The sequence below is a fragment of the Pseudoliparis swirei genome, chromosome 15 (assembly GCF_029220125.1).
Source record: "Pseudoliparis swirei isolate HS2019 ecotype Mariana Trench chromosome 15, NWPU_hadal_v1, whole genome shotgun sequence".
Lineage (NCBI taxonomy): Eukaryota > Metazoa > Chordata > Actinopteri > Perciformes > Liparidae > Pseudoliparis > Pseudoliparis swirei.
The window spans coordinates 13,367,850-13,392,170 of NC_079402.1; the positions used below are offsets into that span (position 1 = coordinate 13,367,850).

The window sequence follows — 24,321 nt, forward strand, 5'->3', positions numbered from 1 at the left end:
TTTCTAGTGTTACGGCTTTCTTCCTCCCTTGTTCAACAGCTGCGGAGCAGGGTTAGGGTCAAGGGAGTCTCTCTCTTTCTCTCTCTCTCTCTCATTCACACACAAGGGTGGACTACTGTTAGGCTTGAATGCAACTGAGGGTGCGGAGGCCCAGGGCTGGATTTTCCCATGCCAATGCTCAACTGCTGGCTGTATATGAAACTCTAAGGAGACCTCCGCTGCCCTTTGGATCCCTCCCCTGGCCCCTGGCCCCTGGCTCAGAGGCCGTGTCTTTTTGCCTGCTGGGACATTCAATGGACTCTGTGTGTGTATGTTTGTGTGTGTGTGTGTGTGTGTGTTTTAATGGCGTATCTCAGGAGGGGTTCTGTCATTCAGTCACCATCCATTCAACCACCAGCCTCAACATTGAGGGCCGCCGGCCCCTCACCCGGAGTGAGTCATCTGTCTTTAAAAGATCTCTCTCTTAAACTTGAAAACTCGACTTCGTTCCAATTTTCTTCAAGTCCCCGATTCGTTTTTCTCAGTCACAGTCTTGGTAAATATATCTTTCTGCCAGCTTTTCTTCCGCCCTCCTGTGTTTCAGGCTTACAAAATGACTGTTTGCCTTTTCTCGGTCCCTCCCTCCTCCCTCCTCCCTCCTTCCTCCTTCCTCCTTCCTCCTTCCCGACATCCATCCAGTCCCTGAGTTTGTATAGGGCATCTCCTGCAGAGGGAGTTGAAAGCATTTCTCCACCTCCCCTGTCATCATGGCTTATTTAATAACTATCCCAATATAGTCAACAACAAGACCTGCGACACAACTCCCCCACCCCTCCCCTTTTCCACTGGTGGCCCCCATCCCCTCAGCCCTGATGAATGGGACCATCAGGCATGCCAGCTGCCCCGGAGGTGAGCAGGCTGCCCCCGCCGGGCAGCCAGGCCACCGAGCCAGGGGGAGGAAGTGGAGCAGAGCGGAGAGGGCCAGGGCAGGGCCGGCGTGCCAGAGCTCACTCGACAAGCTTGGAAAGCAAGAACGAGTGGAAATATGGAGAAACGAGAGGAGGGCCGGAGAAGCGGAGGGGTGCAGGATGCACACGCAAACAGGGGGCTGGCCTGGGCGCCAGCAACGCAGTGGGCAGTAAGGATACACTCACATGTTTTTGCTCACTGCTCGCTCATGACTTTCCACTTCTCTAGTCGACAGTTGCTCCATTTTCTTCGGGGCATTTACTGTGGAAGGCTCAAGAAAAAAATGGTTGGAATCCAGTTTTTAAAATGTGCATTTGTTAAACATCTTTCGCATCAATCAGACAAAATGTAAGTCTTGTAAATGTATCACGGTGATAACTCGGGAGCATACTTGCACAGCAGAAGCTGATACAAGCCTCTCGTGTCGTATTGTAGGGGCATACATTAGCCATCATTGTGAATGTTGTTTTTCAGCTCTGGTTTGTGTATGTGTGACAGAATGAGGGAAAAGATGGTACGAGAGAGTACGAAGCCACATTATGAATCCTTAATTCGGCAAAGAAACATTGGAACGCATCTGCATTAATTTGCAAGGCCACACTCATGAATTAAGAATAGGTTGCTAATTAGAGGAGCTTGACAACTGAAGGCCAGAGCCTTAAGTTGTCAAGCTCCTCTTTTATGGAACCAGCTTCCACTTTCATTTAAGAGTAGACTTAAGACTTTCCTCTTCAATAGAGCTTATAGTTCGGGCTGAATCAGGTTCACCTGGTCCAGCCCTTAGATATGCTGCTATCGGCTTATAGGCTGCTGGGGGACATCTTAGGATACACTGAGCACCTCTTTCCTCTTCTCTCTCTACTTATGGGTGCATTTTCATCTCTCCATTGCACATTACTAACTCTGCTTCCTCCCCGGAGTCTTTGTGACTTCACGTCTCATAGGGTCCATTGGACCTGGCTGGGTCTGATTCCATGGCGCTGCTGATGTTCTGCCCATTACTCCTCTCTACCTCCATCTGCCTGATGGATCATGGAGGACTAGATCGTGGTCCATGCCTACTACGACTTATTCATACATTCTGTCATACTCATTGAATGTGTTGTAACTCTGTAATGTTTCCTTTTGACATCTGTTGCTTCTGTCCATCCTGGAGAGGGATCCTCCTCTGTTGCTCTCCTGAAGGTTTCTTCCCTTTTTTCCTCGTGAAAGGTTTTTTTCTATTTCTTGGGAGTTTCTCCTGATCCGATGTGAGGTCCTGGGACAGGGATGTCGTATGTGTACAGACTGTAAAGCCCTTTGAGGTAAATTTGTAATTTGTGATATTGGGCTATACAAAATAAACTGAATTGAATTGAATATGCGGAACGACGGCCCCGCGGCCGCCCGGTTGATACTAAACCACAACTGTTCAGGAAACATGATGAACTTTGATTATTGGCAGGCCAAAGCCGTTTCTGTACCACCTAACAGAATTCTTCACTCTTCACGCTGCCCAAGTTAACAGCATATGTGATTTCCTCCCATCCACTGCTGCCAAATAGCTGGCCATGCCCTCTATTCATTACACAGCAGCCTCCCTGTGTCACTCACACAGCTGCTGCCAGCCTTGAGTCTGTTGTGCAGGCACACAGAAATTGGTAAATTGGTTTCAAGCAGCAACGCTGGCTCAGAGAACTCTTGACAGAATGAGAAGAGGAGCAGAAACTGAATGTGTCCCCATCGCACATGGATCTTAAAGTGAAAGAGGATGACATGCAAGATGAGGGACTGTTATTCAACTAGGACTGAGCATCAAGACTGCATGACATATGGGAGGCGATGGCAAAAAAAAGGAAAAAAGTACAGTATCGACAACACCATCTAAGCTTCTAGGGAGAGACTGCCTAGATCTACTCGAGGATAGTTTGCCCACTGGAGTCTTTCGAGTACCACTTCCTTTGATATGATGTGGAGTTGCTGCGATATTCCCAAGCAGCCACTGAGTTAGCTGCTTTCCTACCTGTTACAAAATCTATATTTAATCTACACCCAGCTTACTTTCTCTCTCTCTCTGCATTCCCTTCCCTCGCCAACCGGGAAATCGTTATTTTCAAGCAAACATCTTTATAAATGCAAACAGGCTCTCTGAAGACAGCATCAGAGGCGAGACGTGCCCAGTACCTGCAAACGGAGCAGCATGTCTCTCCTGGCCTCGGCCCGGAGAGTAAGCACAGCTGTGTTGAATATTTCCCTCACTCCTCAGTTCATTTGAGAGGGATCTGAGCCCAGTTAGCCCCCAGGATATGGAGCGGTAAACAGCCCTGACTATCAAAGCAAACCACCTCAGTCAGAAAGACTGGAATATGAGCCTTTGACCACTGAAGCTGTGGATGTGCAGGCGGCAGCTGGGTGCAGCTCAAAGGCTCCCTGACAGCAGTCGGCTTGACCCAGCGCTTACAGGCTGAGAAAACATGATTCCCTAAATCATCAGTGGGCAGCCGAAGGATTGGGCCAATAATGTAATCACTGTACTCACTGGCTGTAACTAACTTCATAATCACCCTGGCCACAACTGATTATACATTAGAAAAATCTAATTGTATTTTCAACTTTTATATATCTGTATACTGCATGCCAGGCACGTGCAGACATTTTGGGGGGCAGGTGCTCAAACCCAAAAAAAGGGCACCCATTGCCAAAAAAAAATTCTGACAGAATTGAAGCATAACCAGCATTACACTGATGATGCAATACATCCTCGACCTGCGTTTCCTCTGGGCAGCATCAGACCGCTAGCTTACATTTTCTTTATGAATAAAGATGAATTATTATATGGCCACAACAGTACAAGTGTTCTGATTGGCTAATGGGTCGTCATGCCAGCCACTATCGCCCTCCTCGCCGGTCTGATACGAATCCGTAATGCCCTCTGACGTCATTTTCAAAATGAGCGATATTGATCGTCGTCAACAGCCAAGAGGAAATTCAGAAGCAGCGAAAATGTGTTATTGAAAGTGAATACGAGAAACTATAGTTTGGATCACTTGTGATGTTACTTTACTGAAAATTAAAATGTATTTTTGCTGAGCCGTGTTGTCCGTTTTCTACAAGATTGGTCGATGTAAGACTGGAACAGACCAAACAGAGAGATACATAACACATAAAATAATGAGGCACAAGGATAGCATGACACCGAGAGCTAGCATTGTTAGCATAGTCTAACTGCTATTTTCTAGCTGTGAATTCTCGTGACTTATAAACATACTTTCAACATACTTTCGAAATTGTCTAAACGGCATTTATACAACACAAAGAAGATGACTGGTGTGTGTATTTTATTTTATTTTTTTCCTGAAGGGTTATTTGGGAGTTTTTCCTGATCCGATGTGAGGTTTTGGGACAGGGATGTCTATGTGTACAGATTGTAAAGGCCTGAGGCAAATTTGTAATTTGTGAAAATGGGCTCTACAAATAAACTGAATCTCTCTCTCTCTCTATTAAATATGACGTCAGTAAAACGCTGCAAGGCTTTGAAATCACGGATTTCGTGAGTTTTTATTTGTTTGGGTTTTTTAGGAAACGTCGGACCAGTTTTGTCGTCATGTTTTCAGCAGCGCTAATGTTGTGGTTGATTTATCACAAAACAACGTCAGGGGACAAACACCGTCATGACCTGTTTGTCTGATGCTGCGGGTCAGAGGAGAAGGAGGTGCAGCCGCTTGGTGGCGCGAGGAGCACTGCGCGGAGGAGGAAGTGGAGGAGGAGGAGGGAGGGGCACGGCGGGGGGAGGAGGGGGGTTGTGAGCGTCGCGGAGCACGTCGGGGCGAAATTCTCACTAGAACTCAAATAAATGCCCCGTCGGATATCAAAACACATTTGGGGGGAATTGATGACAGAGAGAGTAACTTTTATTCTTAAATACTAATGAATGAAAATAAAGTGGCTCCAGCAAAAAGGGCACTTTACTCATCCAGGGCAAAAGGGCTGGTGCTTGAGCACCACTAGGGCTCTATCTGTGCACGTGCCTGCTGCATGCTATAAATGGCTGAGGAGAAGCAACTGTAGTAAGAACTGCGTTTCATGATCCATCCCTGTCTGGCAAATGCTTTTCAACAAAACCGCCTTAAGTTTACCCTCAAAAGCCCTAAAAAGGGCCTTCTATAGAGAGCATCTTATATCTTGGGTTATAGACTAGATCCATCTCTCAAGCTTAAATTTCAATGTGCATAACAGCATTAAATCAAGACATTTGTCAAAAGATGGATATCCTCAAGGCCAGGTCGGGTTCGCGCAGCGTGGTTGTTAAAAAGTGAAAGAGCTAAGAGTCATCGAGAGTTTCTTTAACAGAACTATAAACTCCAGATCAATAGGCACAACTCTTCATCTGGCGCCGATCATCTTCAGGTTTGTCATTTGGCTGAGGCTTAACCACAGGACTCAATCATTGAGGGGAAATAAAGACAAACAGCGACTTTAACATCCACGTATCAAAGACACCGAGGCAGCAGGCAGCGAGGCACCAAAGTGGCCGTACTGCCCACATCCTCAGTTTGACCCATCACTTAAACACACACTCGTGCTGGGGGGGAAATGACTGGATGCATTTAGCGCTCCTCATCACAGGGAACTATTCATCTTCCGGAAATAGCATGTACTGTAAGATGTGTTTAACACAAGAGCGTCGGAAGAGACAGAGTTTACTCCTAACCACGAGAATGGTGTTGGTTTTGAAGAGAAGACAGTAGAAACAAAAATAAAATGAAAGACCGTCTTTTTTTACATTCATCTGAAGCACGCTTTAACATTATTCAATGTATCTCCATTTAGTGAACTGGTGTCTGATTGAGAAGCACACACCCCTAAATCAGGGTAATCATTGCACTCTGGCATTATCTCATTATAGCGCGCTGAAGGCCACAGCCTCTGGGACGGATCCTCACCTCTGTCAAGTCGTGTCAACCTCTATAAACGTCTCTATGGCTTAAGCAGGATAATGTGGTGGCTTTATTAGAGGGCTAATGCTAATTAAAGCTAACAGGTCCATCAGAGCATGCCAGGAGTAAACACAGATTTTAGTTCAGAGAATTTAGGTTCCAGGAGCCTGACACACAACTGGAAACATCATTTGTCAGCGCAATCACTGTCGATCCTTTTCACACATGCAGCGTTAAAGAAACACATGTTTGACATAAGGGTCTGCTTTTGTAAGCTGTTGAGAAGTATCGAGTAAGAAGGCAGAACAGAATTGCGTGGAAACACTGAGTTCATGTATGTCTTTCACACACAGCTGGGCATGTTTTGCTCAGTATGTCACCAAAATTAGCAATGATGTCAATGATGGACGTCCCTCAGCAGGCCGTACTTCAGAACCTCCCTTTGAGTGTTTCAGCTTCCATCTGGAATGGACTTCCTTAACAGACGGTTTAACCGCAGTCATTGTGACACAGGATACATTTAAAATACTCTGAGAGTTGAAATCCCTTTCATGTCAGAGGAATGACGAGAGCAGTAGAGAACAAGAAGGGAATATTTAGCGAAAACAAAAAAGTGAGGGGGCACTGTAAGAAATCCACTGTCTTATGTGTCCCTGTAGCCCTGCCTGATCCCACTGTTCTCAGCTCAATAGTCTTTCTTTTCTTTAGTGTTGACAAAGTATTTTCTGCAGATGACTTAACAAGATATTTGAGCTTCATTGGTTCTGCTGGGAAAATGCAGAACGATCGTCTCCTGCTGAATCTAATGCTCTGAATTGTTAACTCAATTCACGGCACCGCGTCCTCCACTTCCTTTCTCCGCTTTCTTTGCTCTCGAGCTGAAGTGACAGTTGCTTTGTGAATGGGCACAAAACGCTACAAGACGTAAACGCTGAAAACTAAAGAGCGAGCGGCAGAGAGAGAAACACCGGAGACGTGTGTGTTCCGGGCGAGCTCCTCAGAGGTGGGTAAGGGCCGTGAAAGGCCACATTGTTGATGTCGAGGCCAGTCAGCATCAAAGGGCTGATTCAGGTTCCTAGAGGAGTCTCTCTCGCCCTCTCTCTCTCTCTCTCTCTCTCTCAGCACATACACACTTACACACTGTTCCACTCAGCCCCCTGAAGACCCCAAATACATCATGGTTTACTGTTCCCTCTCAGCCGAAGAACAATATTTGGAATTGACGTGTAAACTCAGAGTGAGGTCAGGGGGTCACACGGTAACATCATTCAGTGTGTTTGAACGAAAAATAAAGTACGATTTTCCGTATTTTTCCGACTTCCACGGGGAAAAACTTGTCATTCATGAATGATACGTTGTCTCCAGTAATGTTAGGGAACTTTTTTCCCCTTTTTAAAGTCCCACTTACAGGAACCTCTCATCAATAGCACGAGCGCGCCTGGTGTTTGGCGTTGTAAATGATATTGTTCACAAAATTCTTGCCATCCCGTTCAAGCCAAGGAGTCGGGAAAACAGCAGGGCTTATTGAGAGCTTTAATTACACCCACCAAAATGCATTATACTGATGACTTCTGTGTGTGAGTGTGCATGGTTGTGAGTGTGTATGGGGGTATCAGTGTACAAATTAGTAAAGTTAGACACCAGGAGCTGCGCCACCATGTCGGGATGAGATTTAACGAGCTTTAATAACAAGCTTTAATGAGCTTAATTAGGAATCCATAAGATCCCCATGGAAACGCCTCAACCCCACAGAATCCGGCTCTGGGTCTGAGGCGCTTTCAATTGGATTACTGTGGCTAATGTCACCGAGACACAACAGTGAAAACAAACAGCTCGAGAGGGGAGGCGGGCGAAGAGGGGATGAGGTGGGAAAAACAGGGGATAGGTGTCACAGAAGGAACTTTGGCAGGAAGGGAATACCTGCTGAGGGATGATGGGAGGAGGAGGGATAACCAGCAGAACCACTAGGATTAGTGTCGCTCACAAATTTGGCGTGTGCACAGTAGGCACAGGAGGACGAGCTCCTACCTCGGCAGCTTTTTCACTCCAGTGATAATTGTGCTACCAAACATAATCAAACCTTTCATAGGCTCCCACAGATTTTATTTTACATTGTGCCCTGCCTCATTTTTACACAATAGCTGGATTTATACTGACCTGGTTTTTCATACAATGTGAATACATGTTTTTGTTTAGTTTTTTAAATGATATGTTATGTTACAGATTTGTAAGGAATCACAAAGCCATGTTGTGGGACCTACTTCTAGTTTCATTAATGCTTTGGAAAAACACAATGAATGATCCTGAAATAAGAGTCACAGAAGAGGAATAGGTGCAATTTTGATAATGTATTGAGACAGTTGTTGGAAATTTGCAATTTCTTTGCCGACTTTTGGAAATGTCCTTCTAAACTGGTGCAACATTACCGGGCTAAACTAATCTCTTTCAACCTTTCCACCTTCTGTCTCTCCAGGATCAGCTTGCCTTGTGGTGACCACAGGGAGGTTCTGTAAAGTGCAGTACGACAATGACGGAGTGACCTTTCAGATAAGCATGATGAATCTGCCCATCCCAGTTCTTCCCTGTTACTCCCGTGATGTGCCCACACAAACAAATGTGAGCGTCCACGCATCTAGCGATAAACAAAAACACACACACACACACACACACACACACACACACTGGCATATCTGATGACCTACTCTCTGACAAGTCCTCCCTGAGGGACTTTTACACATGCACACACACACACACACACACACACATACACACAAACTGGTCTGGATCCTGGGGTGTCATCTGGCAGGTAGGGTATCACTGGGCCCTGAGAACTGGGACGATGGGGGGGGTGACCTCAGTGGTTACGTCGAGGTCACGGAGGCCTCCCGGAAAACACAGTGCATCTATACATCGTCAGCCTTGGGCTTTGGCTGGGCTATGTGCGGAGGTCATCTCTCACCCTCTATCTACTGGGTTCTCCCATACCCAAAGCAGGTCCCTCCACGGTCTCACTATATATATATATATTTATTTATTTATATATATATACACACACATATATACATATGTATATATATATATATATATTTATAGATTTCCCTCACTTCCCTGGACGCTTTGTGATGCCCTGCTGCAGTGGAAAGAGTCTGGGGCTCATCATTATAAATCAGCCTGTTAGAAGGAATACAACTTTAAAGAGCTTCTCCCCGGATTCTAACTGAAGTCTCCATTAGTGAGGCCACAGAAGATGGTTGCTTGCATGGCAACACACAGCAAATCAACACAACAACCCCTTCAATCACCCTCTCAGTCCTTTTGTTCTCTCTTCCCTCCTCCCTTCCCTCGGCTCTCACTGATAGTAAAAGGAGCACAGGTATACGTTTACTACATACTGTGATCAAATATATTGTTCATGATATCTCCTTACTGTGAAAATTGTTAAAATACTAAGCTGAGGGATATTTTTCTAACCTTGACCAGGTCTGCATAGGTCAAGGGGAATTAGTGAGAAGGAGAGGAGGAGAGTGTAAGCTCATTTTATCTCTGGGTCTGTGGCAGGGGGCAGGACTGCTGACAGTACACAGATAGCAGGCGGTGGGATATGTGGAAGGCAGAAACAGAAAAAGCCTGGAAAAGGCCCTGATTCGAAGGCTAAGAGTCAGAAAAAGAAAGTCGAATACATAGCTTTAAAACGCTGGTGAAATGTACCAATTTCAGAACACACATGTACCCACACATACATAGACAAATACCATGATTTAATTTGATGTCAGCCTTGAGGGAGAGCTGAACGACACGCCTCATCCTCCTCCTTCTATACCGCTCTGTTCTTGGACCGCCGCGCGCCTCCGGGGCCAGCGAAGGCAGCGATTAACGACAACAGGGAGAGTGTGTATAAGTGTGTAAGTGTGTGTAAGGCCTGATCGTTAGAGCGGCCAACTTGTGTAATACAATTACAGAGGCAGCAGAGAAACTGCTAATGTGCACGCAGGCAGCTCTGTCAGATGGATCAGGTATTGAGTTTTCTATGCTTAATTCACTTTCCAGCACACACATGGGTGCATTAGTTAGATTAGAGTAGCGGGAGGGGACGGGAGGTGGGGTTGGTCTACCGCCGAGCCGGGCAGATTTGTTTAGTGGTGGCTGTCAATTACAACCCTGACCCTTGCACTGAATGGCTGCTCATCCAGTGGAAAAGAGAAAAGTAGACAAAAGCCAGACGTGATTGGTAAAGACATGGCCATTTGCTGCGGGAGATAACAAGTGGCATGTTGTGGAGTAAACAATGGTCAAAACACTGTGCATAGAGCTACACCAATAAAACAGAGTGCTGGGGCCTGAAAAGGCAATGTGACCATCAGTGAGATTAGTGAGGCAATGTTATCACCAGAATGATGCAGTGATGGGACGACACAAGGCCAATGCCGGACGGGTACTTACAAATATGAAACGGAAGACAAATGATTTGATTTCCTCTGTTCAAAAGTCTCGTACAATTTCAGAGACTGATTGTGGATGCAATTACTCCAAAACTACTTACCTCTTTTACTCTTTTTGGTATGCATCGTGCTACATAACAAATAACTTTTACAAATAGACCATATCAAATCCAGGGGTTATTTATATAGAGACTAAGAATTGTATTAGTACTTTCCTTTTACATTGTATTAGACTTCATTAAACTTCAGTACGGTAATAGTGCATAATATATGAAAAAGATGTATAGGTCCTCATCAAAGATAGGATTTTTGACAAACTGTGATTCAAACACAAATCTGCATATATTTCATGTTGTTTAACAAAGCATCAAAAGCGAAAGTAAATACACGACGTTTCAGTTATTCCATGCTGTAGATCTTCCTCACATACAAACACATTCATCCATGTGTCCTTGCGTATAGACCTCATAACCGTCTTTCAATACAGCTGGAGCCGCTCATTTCCAGACTCTTAAGGACTCAGGAAGACAGAATTGTAATGCTAGTCAGAGAATAATTATGACTCTACCCCAGAGACCATAAATAAATTAAACCTCACAGCAGCTCTTCTTCTCCAGTAGCTAAATGGGCAGCAGGACAGGGCCACAATTTCCACAGTAAACACCTCCCTCCCATGTAAACACATATAATTCCAACGAGACGACCAATGCAGCTCAGCCCGTAATTGTATCACTGAAGTGAGATGAGTGAGTTTTAGGATAGAGGGGTGGGGGGGGGGAGTTATTGCTCTTTGCAGCTGATTGAATTAAAATGCCTTCTTCACTCCCGAGAGACCACCCTGATACAAAAGACGTCGTTTGTCTCTGTGTAACTGGGGCCACGCAGTGACAAATAATCTTGTGAACAATGACAAAAACTCTCTTTGTAGGCTTTGACGTTATCTTTTTTCCATCTCACACCTTTCTAACTTCTAACAGAGTAGAGAAGAGAGTTGGATGTGACAGGCCGAGCAGAGAAAACCTTTAACAACTGAAGTTAGACAGCTACATCCCTTCATTGTGACAGAGCCATCAAAGCGCTGATCACGTCTGTCCTCCCACTCGTTGACCAATCCATTCGACTTCAACCCATTCGACTTCAGGACCACTGGCTTCAGAGCCTCATGTTAACAGTGACCGCTGACACTGGACTTGACATGCCCCGTCGACATTCCTTGCACATTATACTGCATTCTCTCTCTCTCGACAACTAAAAAGAACCAAAATGGAAGCTGCCGTGTAAATACACCAGCGCGAGTTTCCTGTGTCACTCGCCTTCCAATTCAATCAGCGTGGAAACAACTGCCAACAAGAAAAATGGCAGTCAAAACCCAAACCAGGTTGAGCTGGTATCTGGTGTTCCACAGAAAAGCAACACAATAAGGCTCAGATTACACCGTCAAATTTCCCAAGAAATTGCAAGGGGAGGAAAACGTTGGTAAAGCTCAAAGACGACCAATCCTTCCAACACATTCTGTGTGTTCAACATTGTTGTATTTGTTTGACAGATTTGTACCTCTTCCATGAACAAAGCAGCCCAGAATAGCTGTGGGGTAATGTGCCTGAATCCTTGAATACATCAGCCTGTTCATCCTGTGGGTAAAAGCCACGCAGTTTATGAGTGGCTATCTATGTCTCATTTCATCCCTCGTCTCCACATCCTCCTCTCCACCTTCGTCTTGCTTTGGCCGCTATCACTGCTTTTGTTGGCGAGGTCTCGGGCTAGAGCAGGCTGCTAAATAAAACATTTGGCATTGAAAACCAGCGAAAACAAAAGAAAATGTGGCTAGCGGAAAGCTAGGAAGCCTTTGCAGACTTGTTAAAACAAAAATACCATGATTTAGTGATGTGCAGCTTTGTAAATGCGATGGGGAAGGAATGCGTGCGGTCGGATTTAAACAAGCAGCTACTGAAGTAAACTCATCAGGAGGTTTGATTTACCAGTGCATTCACATAGCAGAGGTTACTCTACATTGCCCCCCCCCCCCCCCCCTCCATGTCTCTTGAGGGTTTTACCTGACGGATCGGCTTACCTCACGTCAGCCTAAAACCATGGGAACCCCTATGCATATTGTGTCACCGCTGAATTATCGGTTTCCGCAGCACATGCTCGAGCATATCTGCAGAAAGCCATTACGGTGTATCAGTTTACATTTAGTGTGCTGACTCCAGTGCAGCTGGTGTACTGTATGGGTTCATAGTTTATTGAGGTCTGGAATTAAAGAAACAAGCATGTCATCTTACTGAGCTCGGTCATTTTTTCCCCCAAAACTTCAGATCTCATTTCTCCAGTGGCGTGCCGTGGGCCTGGGGCCTGGGCCTTCAGTGAGGTCCTACACAGTCCCACCTGTATTAATCCACCTCTCATTACATCATTATGATGCCATGGCTCGAGACACGATACAGTTAAACAGAGACGCAGTATAACCAGGCGTTACGTCACCTTGAAATTGACATTTCTCTTCAGAGAATTGCAGGGTAAGAGTACAATACAGTACAGTTCAACTAATAGGCAAGAACATAGTCGAGTGCAACAGAGTTATATTAATATTCGTCTTCTATCCATTTCTGGTCCACAAACTTTTAGCTTTAAGTCCAACTTTTTTTTACAGTGTGTTCACTAAACAGCGCATTGTCACCAGAGCAGTTTCACCGTGATGAAGATGAAAGTTCCTGTTTACCCAAACACATGACACAATTAATGAGTCTTTTCAATATGTCCCTCTTGTTCTTCACCTGTTCATTGTGCAGCTCCGTTGCCCTGCGCGCTTGTTCGTTGATCTGTAGATCCGCTCCGTGTCCCCAAAAGTTTTCAAAGCACCGATGCTTGTAAGTGCCGAGCCGTACTTTGGTGTCTCGTTGCTGCCTTGGTTAGACAACTCAAGTTTGCAAAGCCAGTGTGGCTCCCAACACCAAATCGATCACTTGCAACAGGCATTCCCAGCAGTCCGGTGTGCAGAGCTTCTCGGAGCCTGTGAGCCATTGATATCGCTCGTAGTTGGAACTTTGAAAGTGGGGGAACCCCTTCCCCGCCTGTGACGGGCTTTGTAGCGTCAGCGTCGGTCTTAAAGTTTGTCTTGAGAATGGCGTTATAATTATATCCTCGACCAAATCGATATCTTCTCCTCCTTCCGGCATTGTGGGTTGAACAAACAGCTTAGTAGTACGCAAATTATTTCGTTTATCAAATTCAGTTTCCTAGTTCTGAGGTTCTGCATATACCTGCCCATAGGCCCCGCCTCTCAATATTGGTAATCCAATCAAAAGACGTGCACGCCCTCCGCCTGCTAGCTGCTCCTGTGCCGGTTCCGGGGCCTTCTAGAAGGCCTACAGGAGCCAACTCTAAAGCTGATTGGTTGACACAAAATGTTCATTCCCATTCACTTTAAGCTACCAGCGCCCGCAATGTTGATTCTGAAGGCCTAAGGGCAGATGTTAGCCCCCTGGCAACACACGATGGCTGAATATGATTGGCTAAAAGATCTAACATAAAGACCAGCCCTCCAAATCTCAACCTGGGGCTGGCAGCAGTGCAACCAAGAGGAACGCTATGAAATTAAGAGAATAACTCTTACTCTGGGAAATAATTGAATACATATTTGTGGGAAAATATATTTAGAAAAAAATATATATTCTGATGATGTTTAGGCCAGCAGAGAAGGCCTTGCTGGCCCTGACGGCCCGCCACTGCATTTCTCCATTAACTCGAAAGCAGTTGGACAAACCCCCCCCCCCCCCTGAACTGATGGTTAGGTTGGCATTACCCCAAAACACTTCTCATACTACGAGTTAAAATACTACGTATGCGCAATTGATTTATTATGACCCTTTTAATAAGGTACGGTAGTAGTAATACTGTACATAAAAAAGGGGATTTGTAAATGCAGTAACTGAACCTTTATGTTGTGATAGTACTGAGGATTTATTTTAATCTGGAGGTGGTTCATGTGTGCAACGTTCAATGTCTGCATCGGTATTTTAGGTTACATGCCCATGGATAGGGAGCTTGTGGATGTTAAACAACAAACAAGTGTTGTGTTTACTCCGGGAACTTCGAGCGGGAATGCTCATCCGTGTACGAAATAGGGCCAATTCAGACATTTGACCTGGTTTAGGAAAAACTCCGGCATCTTTTTACCTCTCTCTGCGTTTCAGAGCACTCGTAACAACAACATCCATTATTCACCTAATGCCTACTGTTTGGTTAGCTCCTTGAAAGGGGCAAATGCACAGCTGGAAGCTCTCCTCGGCTGCCAATCCCTGACACAACTTGAAGATTTGCATTAATTGTAGGTTTCATAATTCCTAATGTATTACTCTTTCAGCCGATAAGGACCTGCGTGCACTGTACTGCAGACATTTTCGTCAATGCGACTCGACTTTGCTCCATTCTTTTATGTTTGAACACCATGTAGGACAAGCGGGGACTGACACATTGAGCTCATTAGCAATTCTGACATTTGCAGCAGTGAACTTTAGGAGCTGCGCATGACGGCTTTCTGTCATTATCAACCTCATCTCCATAGTATTCATTAACTGAAGAATGCATACAAACCAAAAGACGACAGTCACTTATTCTCCACGTGGAGCTTTCTTATTCGGCAGATTTCTAAACGTGAGCCAAAACTTTTGGTTTCCTGACAGATTCTTGAAATAGAAGAATACAGTACGGTTTGCCTCCTCTGGCAATTACACAAATTGTAGCAGCTTTGACAGTGTGCTTTACACATTAGGAGTCATAAAGTAACCCTTTCACTGTGGGGCTTCCGTCTGGGCCCCATTTAAATGAGACCCATTGAGTCTGCCCCAGTTAAACACTGTCTGCCAGTACTCCGGTCACTGGGGACTGATGGTGGAGATACGGCACACACAAACACACACACACACACACACACACACAGGCTCAAAAACACACGCTGTACAAACACAGGAAAGTGCTGACACCCAACAGCAATCTCGAGTTGCAAACCATTACTGGACTCACAGTAACAAAGCCCAAAATGTAGAAAAGAGGTCACGCAGTAGGGTTTTCCGGTTCGTGGGTGTTTGGTGGTCGGGTTGATGACGGTGGAGATGGGGGGGAGGGGGTTTGCTCTTAAGCTTTCTCTTGCTTTAAGACCCGACTGCGGAAATAAAATGTTTTCCAAGATGCTGGTGAGTGTTTGTTGAGACTTGTAAAGAGAAATTAAAGAAAACAGACAAAAACAACCATTTATCACAAGCCCACAACAGTCAAGCAGGATTTTCAATAACATCATTTAAAAATATATATTCTCGACTCTCGGCACATATTTTGACTTTTCTCTGCTCTTGACAACTAGAGTGTGTGGAGGGTGGGGCTTTCATCATACAACGGTGCTTACCAATTGTGAAGCTTTTAATTTAGCACCTCATTTAACTCAGTAAAAACAACAACTTTACGGACTGGCATTCTGACACACATTTTATTCTACACTCTGGTAATGGTCTCTGTTTAAAAGTCTGTTTGGCAGCTCTGTAGATAACAGATGGAAGAAAAATGAGGGGAATTATGAGAAAGATTGATTTCCTGGGGATGAATGATCTGGTATTCACACAGATTTATCTGAAACAGACTTTCCCGGACTCTGTTATTATTGAATAAACACATAGGCGTGCACACACACACGCACACACTGTGCCATCAATCGGGACAAACAAGAGCAGGCACACACACACACATGCAGAAAGCTAAGAAAACAGAAGCTGACTGAATTCTGCGAGTCTGAAGGAAAATATTGTGCGAGGCGATAAGAGATGAAAGGGTGCAAGACTGTGAGGACAAGTATGAGTTTCTTTTCAACCTCTCATTCACCACATTTGAATAAGTCTCTGGAAATAATTATGTCTTACAAAGTAAGCACAAATGTGGTCTCGTCAAATTATCCGCCTTTTGTCATACCCCTTCCCTAATGTCTTGTAAAAATGTATTCCTTCAGAAGAACAAGAACAAGCATTGTCCTTTTAGAAGTCCCGAGCCCTTCTCAAAGGAACCGTAATGTAAACCAGAGGCCATAACTTCTCTTGTGGCATCTCAAAGCAGACACAGGAATGGGGGTTGGGGGGTTGGGGGGGGGGGGTGTATGTAGGAGGGGGTGGGGGGGAGGCTGATAAAGTCCCTCATTTGAGCCCCATAAAAAACAAGGAGGCACAAACATGTATCTGTGGCGAGGCTTTCATCGGATGCTTTAAGAGCGCAGGAATAACAGAGAGCAAGATGCTGATAAAGTGGAGACAGGAAATGGGGAGCGTGGGTCTCCAGCTCTCGTGTTTCAGTCGGGACCAGTGGTCCCATACCTGCCCTCCCCCTTCCCTCCCTCCTCACCCCCCTCTCTCTGTTCTGCTGACATACATGAACCACAACCCTCCCCAATCAGACATTAGTGCAGCGTCTGGAAACCACCGCCGCACTTCACAAGACAGAGATGTGACACATTCAGCAACAAAATATGAAGTAAACGATTCCGTCTGCAGGTACATGAAATGTGTATATTGATGTATCCACTTCAGAGTTTGACAAAGCACAAATGACATATTACAGATGAATGCTGTTCTTATTCTTCATGAGGGCTTTTACATATTTGCTTTAGTCCCATTCGGCTCGCGAGGCTCCGGCTCGGAGCACAAGACGGGGCAAAGCCAGGATTAAGGGTTTAGTTTTGTCAATCAGAGTCACAACAGAGGGAAAGATAGCAGCTGGATTTCTATTCTGGAGAGCAGGCTGGATTTCCATAGAGATGTGAAATTGCAGGTGATTGCCAAAGCCTCAACGCTGCATGTGTGACTCAGGTGTTATGAGTCACCGTTGATATCATCTCACTCATTGCCGCGACCGTTCGACGGTCTCATCGGGCCCAGACATAAAACCTGGCTTTACCATCCAAGATGCCCCGGCGGCGGCTCAGGATTGAGAGACATGTTGGTGCTCGGCGCTGGGTTTTTTCTGTCTGCCTTTGAATGATCTCATCAACTGTCAAAGTGGCAATGGGTTAATTTGTGACAGTTTGTTTGATGTTGATTTTTGAAGAAACGACACATTGTAGATGCTGTTTTCAGAGATGCCTTTGTTTGTAGTCTGAAGGTATGTGACTTAAATAGAGTATATACTGGAGATAAGATTATCTTAGGTTCACTCAGTTCCTGGACTTCTGTGTGAATTGCAGTAGCTCCGGTTAAAAGGTAGGAACACATGTCACACCCTCCCCAATACCCATAACTATTTGTATTATATCTTAAGTACTAATATTAAGTATCACATCCAAGTATCAGCTCCCCTAAAGTTCAGTATTTAATGGTAGTTTGCTACCTTTGGATACATCAAGGCTAATTGTTTCCCTCTGTTTTTCAGTCTTTTTGCCAAGCTTAGAGCTGCTGGCAGATGCGAGAGTGGTATCAATCTTTGTATCTAATTCTTAACATAGTGAATAAGCACATTTCCACAACTTTTTCTTTAGTTCATCCTTACAGTTTTGACCAGTGGCGCTTCTTGGCCCCATAGATATATGCTACAACTGAGATAAGCTTGGATCATCTCACACCTTCAAACTGCATGCAGTTGGTGCTAAATGTCCGTCCTCCTGTTGGAGCACCTAGTATCGTGCTGTTCATGTTAGGACTGGGCTTGCTATGCAGCAGCTTGCAAAACTGCTTCATGCTCCACGCTGGGCCGGGGAACCAGGACTGCAGGGAACGCTGTTAAAGGACTTTGGGGAAATAACAGCATTCCCACTGACTCGGCCGTTCATCAGCACTTTGAGCTTTTTATATCGTCTGTGTGCGTTCCAGCACCATCCTAAATCCTGATAACTCTGTCTATTTTGTACTCTAATCCTCTTTGCAAGGTAGAATAGCATGTATGGCAACGGTACAGGACATTGGTTTTAGCTGCATCCTCTGGAGATTACATCAAAATTATGATGACGATTATCACACAATTATATAACCAACATGAAGAATATGATCTATGGACTATTACTTAGCAAGCAGGACTCGTACAAAAAGTCTAAATGTAAAACAAAAATACAGAGAAAACTATGAAGATGAAGGTTCCTTCCACCTACGACCATTGATAGACTCATGTGTACCTGTGTTTGTAATGACATGCCTATGACTGGTTTCCTGTTAGGAACACAAAAATGTAGAAGGACATTAGTGGTTGAGCACCAGGGGGGAGGCCATGACGCCAAATTAAAGGGCAGAAGTGGAGTGTGTACTTATGCTTACTCATGATGTGCTCTGTCAGCCCTGTTGCTTATAATGGCATGGGAAGGGCCACTTAACTCGTAATCACTTCTCTCTCCCCCTTTGGCTCTGGTCCTCCTCACTATCCCCTCCACCCCCACCCCACCCTCAACCCCTGATTTTCTGACTGTCGGCTCTGATCTCTAATCATAAATGAACTGCTGATCAAGAGCAGGGACAGTGGTCCACACCCCCTTCCCCCCTTGGCTGAGATCCTGTAATCACCAGGCTAGTAAGAGGGCAACAAGCCTCTGAATGAGATATGACTGTACCTCGAATGCATCAGCCTTCTCAACTCTGAAGAGCCATTTTCTGGCAGAGCGGATATCACAGGTAGGAAATCAGGTCACCACCATCATCATCTTTGCAATCATTGTGCCCCATCTGATCCATTCGCGTAATTTAAAGTAGGACCTTTTTACACAATTATATTAATTTGACGCCCAAAAGCTAAACTTACCACGTTAGTAATGTATGCTCTGTGATGCACTTTGACTTACCATCACAAAAACTCACACACACACACAGACACACACACACACTATCTAGATGGTGCAGCAAACATTGTCAAGACACAGGTCAGACATTCTGGCACAGGCCTGCCTGTCAAGTGCTGCTACTTGTGCCGGGCTCTGCTAATGGACTGCTAATAGAAGTGAATGTTGCACTGTGAAGCTCCCCTGGAGTTGAGAGTGTCACACGTGGTGATTAATGACACACTCTCCTCTCTCCTCTGTCCATCCCTGTCCTCGCTCCATATCTTGCTTTCATCCTTCTCTCGCTCTCTCTCTCTCTTTTTCTTCCTCCTCCAGCTTCCTGTCCACTGCTCCCCACTAATCTCTCTGTCCCATTTGCCTCTTGTGTCCTTGCGATCACCCTCTTCTTCTAACTTCGCTTACTTTCTGCAGCCTTTCTGTGGGGAGGGGGGGATTACAGGAATCTAAAATCTGTAAAACTATCGCCAACCATTGAGTTTATTTGCAACGCTTTGGTTTCACAACACCTAAAATATGAGAACAACAAATAACAAATGGCAAGAAAACCTCTCATGCCGAGAGAGAGAAAAAGGGGAAAAAATAGCTTTCAGGTTTATTTTACTGGAGGAGGTATCTTTCCACTTGGCTGGAGAGAGCATACATATGCAGAATAAACGTAATTGCTTGAGGGACCCACTCAAACTGGTGCATGGGCATTTACAGCGAGGCACCCAGCCATCTGAAGCATTGTTGACACGAATATTTCTCGGAGTTTCTTGGTTTTAACAACGTTCACATTTAGGAATTATACTCTAATTAAACACTGTTTTAACTTATAATGTTAGGCTACATTTATTAAATTACTAATACAATAATGTATAATGTATCTTCCACTTGTATAAAAGGGAGTTAAAAAGTGAATGATTTAATAAAGTAAAAATAAAGTACAAATCTAAAATATTCAGAATATTTTCAAAGCTTTTCTTGGTGGCTGGTCAAACATCGGGTCGCACTCAAGGGAAGTTTGATCTTACCCCAGCAGTTCTAAAATCCTGGACACAATGACAGCATATCAGGAGGATACCCTCCTCCAGCAGGGGACGGAAGAACTAGCCAGCCCCAAAATAGTCCCATGTATATTTTCTGCCATCATAACAATAGTATATGACATCAAGTGGAGCAGTCAGGCAAACTCAGCAGCCGACACTTTCCACAGTAATTATCCCTCACTTCCCCGCACCGTCTGTGGGCTGAGCCAGCAGCCGGCATCCCCTCTGACCCCACTTGGTAATATCAGACCATACTGTACACATGCACTGTTTACTCCGCTCTCTTCCTTCACCTGTACGTAGGGGAGCGCGCTACTGAATAGCAATTTCCTTCAATTACCTAAAATGGCTGTAAGTGTGTCACATGGCCAGCTCATGACAGCTATCACAGAGGGTAATTTATAAATACTGCTCCTGACACACAATGTGCTCATTGTCCATACGAGCCCTGTTTATAGAATGACCGCAAAGGTTGGACCGCTAGCGGCCCCCAAGCAGCCAGTTGTCGGGCCGCAGGGAAGCCAGTTAGAGTAATAATGATAGGAATAACATTCACGTTTACCTGCACTCTTAAAGCAACGCTCAGATCAGTCTCAAAGGGAGTGTTGCATGTGGACAATTACAATGTCTTACTGTGCACTGAGTCACCATATTTTAGAAATCATATATAATGAGGAAGCTTTAACGTTTCCCTCCCGAAGCCAATTCTCAGAGGGCACCTCGTCAGAAAGTGGGAAAGCGGCTGAACACGGTATAATCGAAGGGGAGAGACATCAGAGCAGCGTGATGGAAAAACTGAACTAATCCCAGGAAGTCCACTTCCCTGGGTGGGACTTTATATTTGTATCCAGTGCCGACCTCCGAGATACAGGATAGACATGTCAGTGTTAAGGGATTACTGGTAGAAATCCATCAAGAGAAACACAGTAGAATGTGATTTTCTCTCTCTCGCAATACATTTAACATACAACACTCTCTCTCTCTCTTTGCAGAGGGTTTAGAAATCCTCTGTGAACCCATATCGTCTTCCATACAGCCATGTCCTCCCTGAAGCCAATTTGATATGAAATCAATAACGGCAGTGCTGCGTTTTTCCCTGATTCACTGGTCTCTCTGTTTGATAGATAACACATTCTAATATTTCAGATTGACCCAGTATGTCCTTACATTCACTTGCCCCCAAAAATAAATACGTATATCATTCAACAACATTCTTATATCATATACATCGTTCATTTTTTCCCCACAAATCATCCATTGCGATGACGTATTCAACGTATTCCCATAACTGCACACGGATACGGACACTGCACATACTGTACAGCTCTGCTGCCGTGCTGGAAATACCCAGAGTACATCTGTTCTTGCACCAAGGGTTTCCAATCAAGCTACTGTCACAGAGCTCCCAGCTACCTTTCTGGCAGCTCCCGGCTTATATCTGTCTCAACCTGTCTCCTTTGTCAAGAGTTCAGCAGGTTAATGAGCACTCTCATTTCCCAACACTCACTTCTATCTGCAGATGGGGGGGGGCAAGTCCCCTCAAAGGTAAAGTCAGGAAGTAAAAACAAACTGTAAGAAATGGACCTAAAGCAAGTGTAGCAATATTGAAAGTGTGTTCAAATGACTCCAAACCAAAATATGCAGAAGCGTGGCGGTTGTGCGAGCAGCGTCCGGGTAAGTGAGACACTTTAATCACCAGTAGTTTTACACTGAAGAAGTGACTCTCCAGCGATTTGGAAATGTGTGAAGCTCATCAGTGCCCAAAAATAGCGAAGCCCATTAATTTGTCCCAAACAATGTTCTGCTGCTGTATCGACTTCTTAATGGACAGAGAAGGACCTTGTTCGTGTTCCCATCTAGTCAATGACACAGGGCTCTCTGGGGTTTTGGAATGGGTATTATGTCATCTCACCCTGCCCTTCAGAAACCGGACCTGTGCTGTTTTTTATTCTTCCTCTCCCTCTTTTGCTCATTAACTATGTAGGAGTGAGATGAAGGTCTGGAGCAGCTAGATAAGGTTTCTCAAAGACCCCCAAACCTGTTAGGGGGTATGTGCTTGGACCTCCAATTTAAGTGAGTGTTGCTCTTGCAATACCAGCCTTAACTTTCCCAAAAATATGTCAGATTATTGAAAAAATGTGATACTGGAAGCCTCCTTTCCTCGCAGAGATCTATCTGAAGAATCTGCTCGTTTCCTCCCATCTCATCACGTTAGTCAGCCACAGTTCATTTCAGGCAGAGCCGGCAGACCACCTACCAGAGGCACACACACTTCATCTGGCATCTGACACACATGCACAAACACATACTGAACATTCACCCACACACAGATGGCTTCCTCCGAGCCCCCTTTGTTTGACAGACAATCCCACTCAGTAGGGAGCAGATTAAGTAAATGGCTTCAGGTGTTGTGGCATTATCACAATGCTCTCCAGAACTGGCAGCTAGTGCGATTCACGGAAAAACAACTTTCAACAGATGACTCTACTCTGTGGGAAAATAAATAAATAACGGTGCTTATTGGTTTAAGGTTAATACAATGAGGAAAATCAAACTGATTATATGTGGGGTGAAAATGGCCTCCGAAACTCCAACACTCTGTGTATCGAAACATACAGATTATATATTCCTAAAGAAATGTCTCCTTAGCAACGAATAATAAATACTTTTAATAGCTCTGCTGGACTTTAACGATAATCATCATTAAAAGAATAAACTTGTGTCTAAAGAATTAACATATCACTTTGTAAGCAAACTATTAATATGTGCAATAAAACAAGATGGCCCCAAAATGTATCGTGTTGATTTTTGTTTAAAAACTGGAAACCCAGGAAAAAGCAAATGAATGAGGATAATCGAAAGGGTTTTCACAGTGTGAACAGATGTCCACATTAAAACTAAATTCATAGCGGTAGGAACTGGGTCATGTGTCATCATTTAAATATAATTTGGTTCAGAATAATTACAGTACGTACTATATTTTACCTCCTGTGATGTGATATAGAGTCGTACATTTTTATTGTAGAAAATCCACGTGTGCACAAGTATATTTAAGGATCAATGTGGGTTGGATGTCAAACGAACAACCTAAATATGAATCAATTTCATTTTTAGAGTTGGAGCACAACTGCACTTCTCGATCTATTTTCCAAGTTTGTGATAGTGGTACTGTTTATGTTAACAAATGCCAATTGTGGTTTACGCAACTCAAATTTAGTTATGTTCACCTTCTTGGTTATAAAATCATATTCAGCCCACATTATCATGAATTAGGCCTTGTCATGACTTCGGTGGCAGCTGCATGTTTTTCTACCAACAGTGTGAGTGGACTAACTTCAGGTGGTTCCTACTGTCCACTCACGTCGGACTTCACACAACTTTTACAGAGTAAAGCCAAGTTCACGGGTCAAGAAAAGACTTTTGACTTTACCTTGAGCCACTCCGACATGCATCAGGAGGATGAGCAACAGCCAAGACACGGTCAGCATCTGGGGCGAGGACCTCGCGCCTCTTCCTCCCGGTCTCCCGGGGTGCGCGCCGTGCCCCATGATGAGGAGTCAAGTCCGAGTCTCTGACAGAATGCGCTCAGACGCGCAGCGGCGTCGCTCGCTGTTGGCGCGCCGCAGTCGGAAAATGCCTCCCCCCCTCCAAAACTCCGCGCGCAAACAAAAAAAAATGTCTTTGCGGGAAATATATCCAGCGCTGTGTTTTCTGTTTGTTTTTTTAGCAGTCATGTAAACTGGGACAGTTTAAAAGGAACAAGAGGCGCGTGCATCGCCCTCCGTAGCATTAGAATCAATCCCCGTTGGCTTTTCCCTTGAAAGCTTCACTTGGTTGGTCTAGAGGTGTGGATCGATGACTTGATGACAAATGCATGCTCCGAATGGTCCCACACACACAACATCAGAGTCCTCCGGTGAGTCCACTCTCCGTCGCACCTTTCACGCGTGTCGACCAGAGTGTGTGTGTGAGCCGTGTGTGCGTGCGCCGCGCCTCGCGCTCAACTGACGGGACTGATCCGGGGGAAGGAGCACTCTCTGCGGGCTACCTTGCTCCTTCAGCCAATCCAAGTGCTCCGGCAAGTGGCGGCGCTGTATCAAAACCTGGCCCGGACAGCAGCGAGGAATGGATGGCGTGTATCTCATACATGCACGCTGAATGGAGGCTTTGGGTTCTGTGGGCACGTCACTTATTGA

General features: G+C 44.9%; 1 protein-coding gene across 2 annotated transcripts in view; it reads right to left on the reverse strand.

Annotated features, from left to right (window-relative positions):
• The window catches only part of unc5cb (unc-5 netrin receptor Cb), a 110,071-nt gene extending 86,002 nt beyond the window's left edge, over nucleotides 1-24,069 (reverse strand). For both annotated transcript variants that reach the window (XM_056432944.1, XM_056432943.1), the window contains exon 1: nucleotides 23,556-24,069. In XM_056432944.1, the coding sequence (XP_056288919.1) occupies nucleotides 23,556-23,673 (118 nt within the window). In that variant the 5' untranslated portion in view covers nucleotides 23,674-24,069. The remainder of the gene's footprint in view (nucleotides 1-23,555) is intronic.
• Between the last annotated feature and the right edge of the window lie 252 nt (nucleotides 24,070-24,321).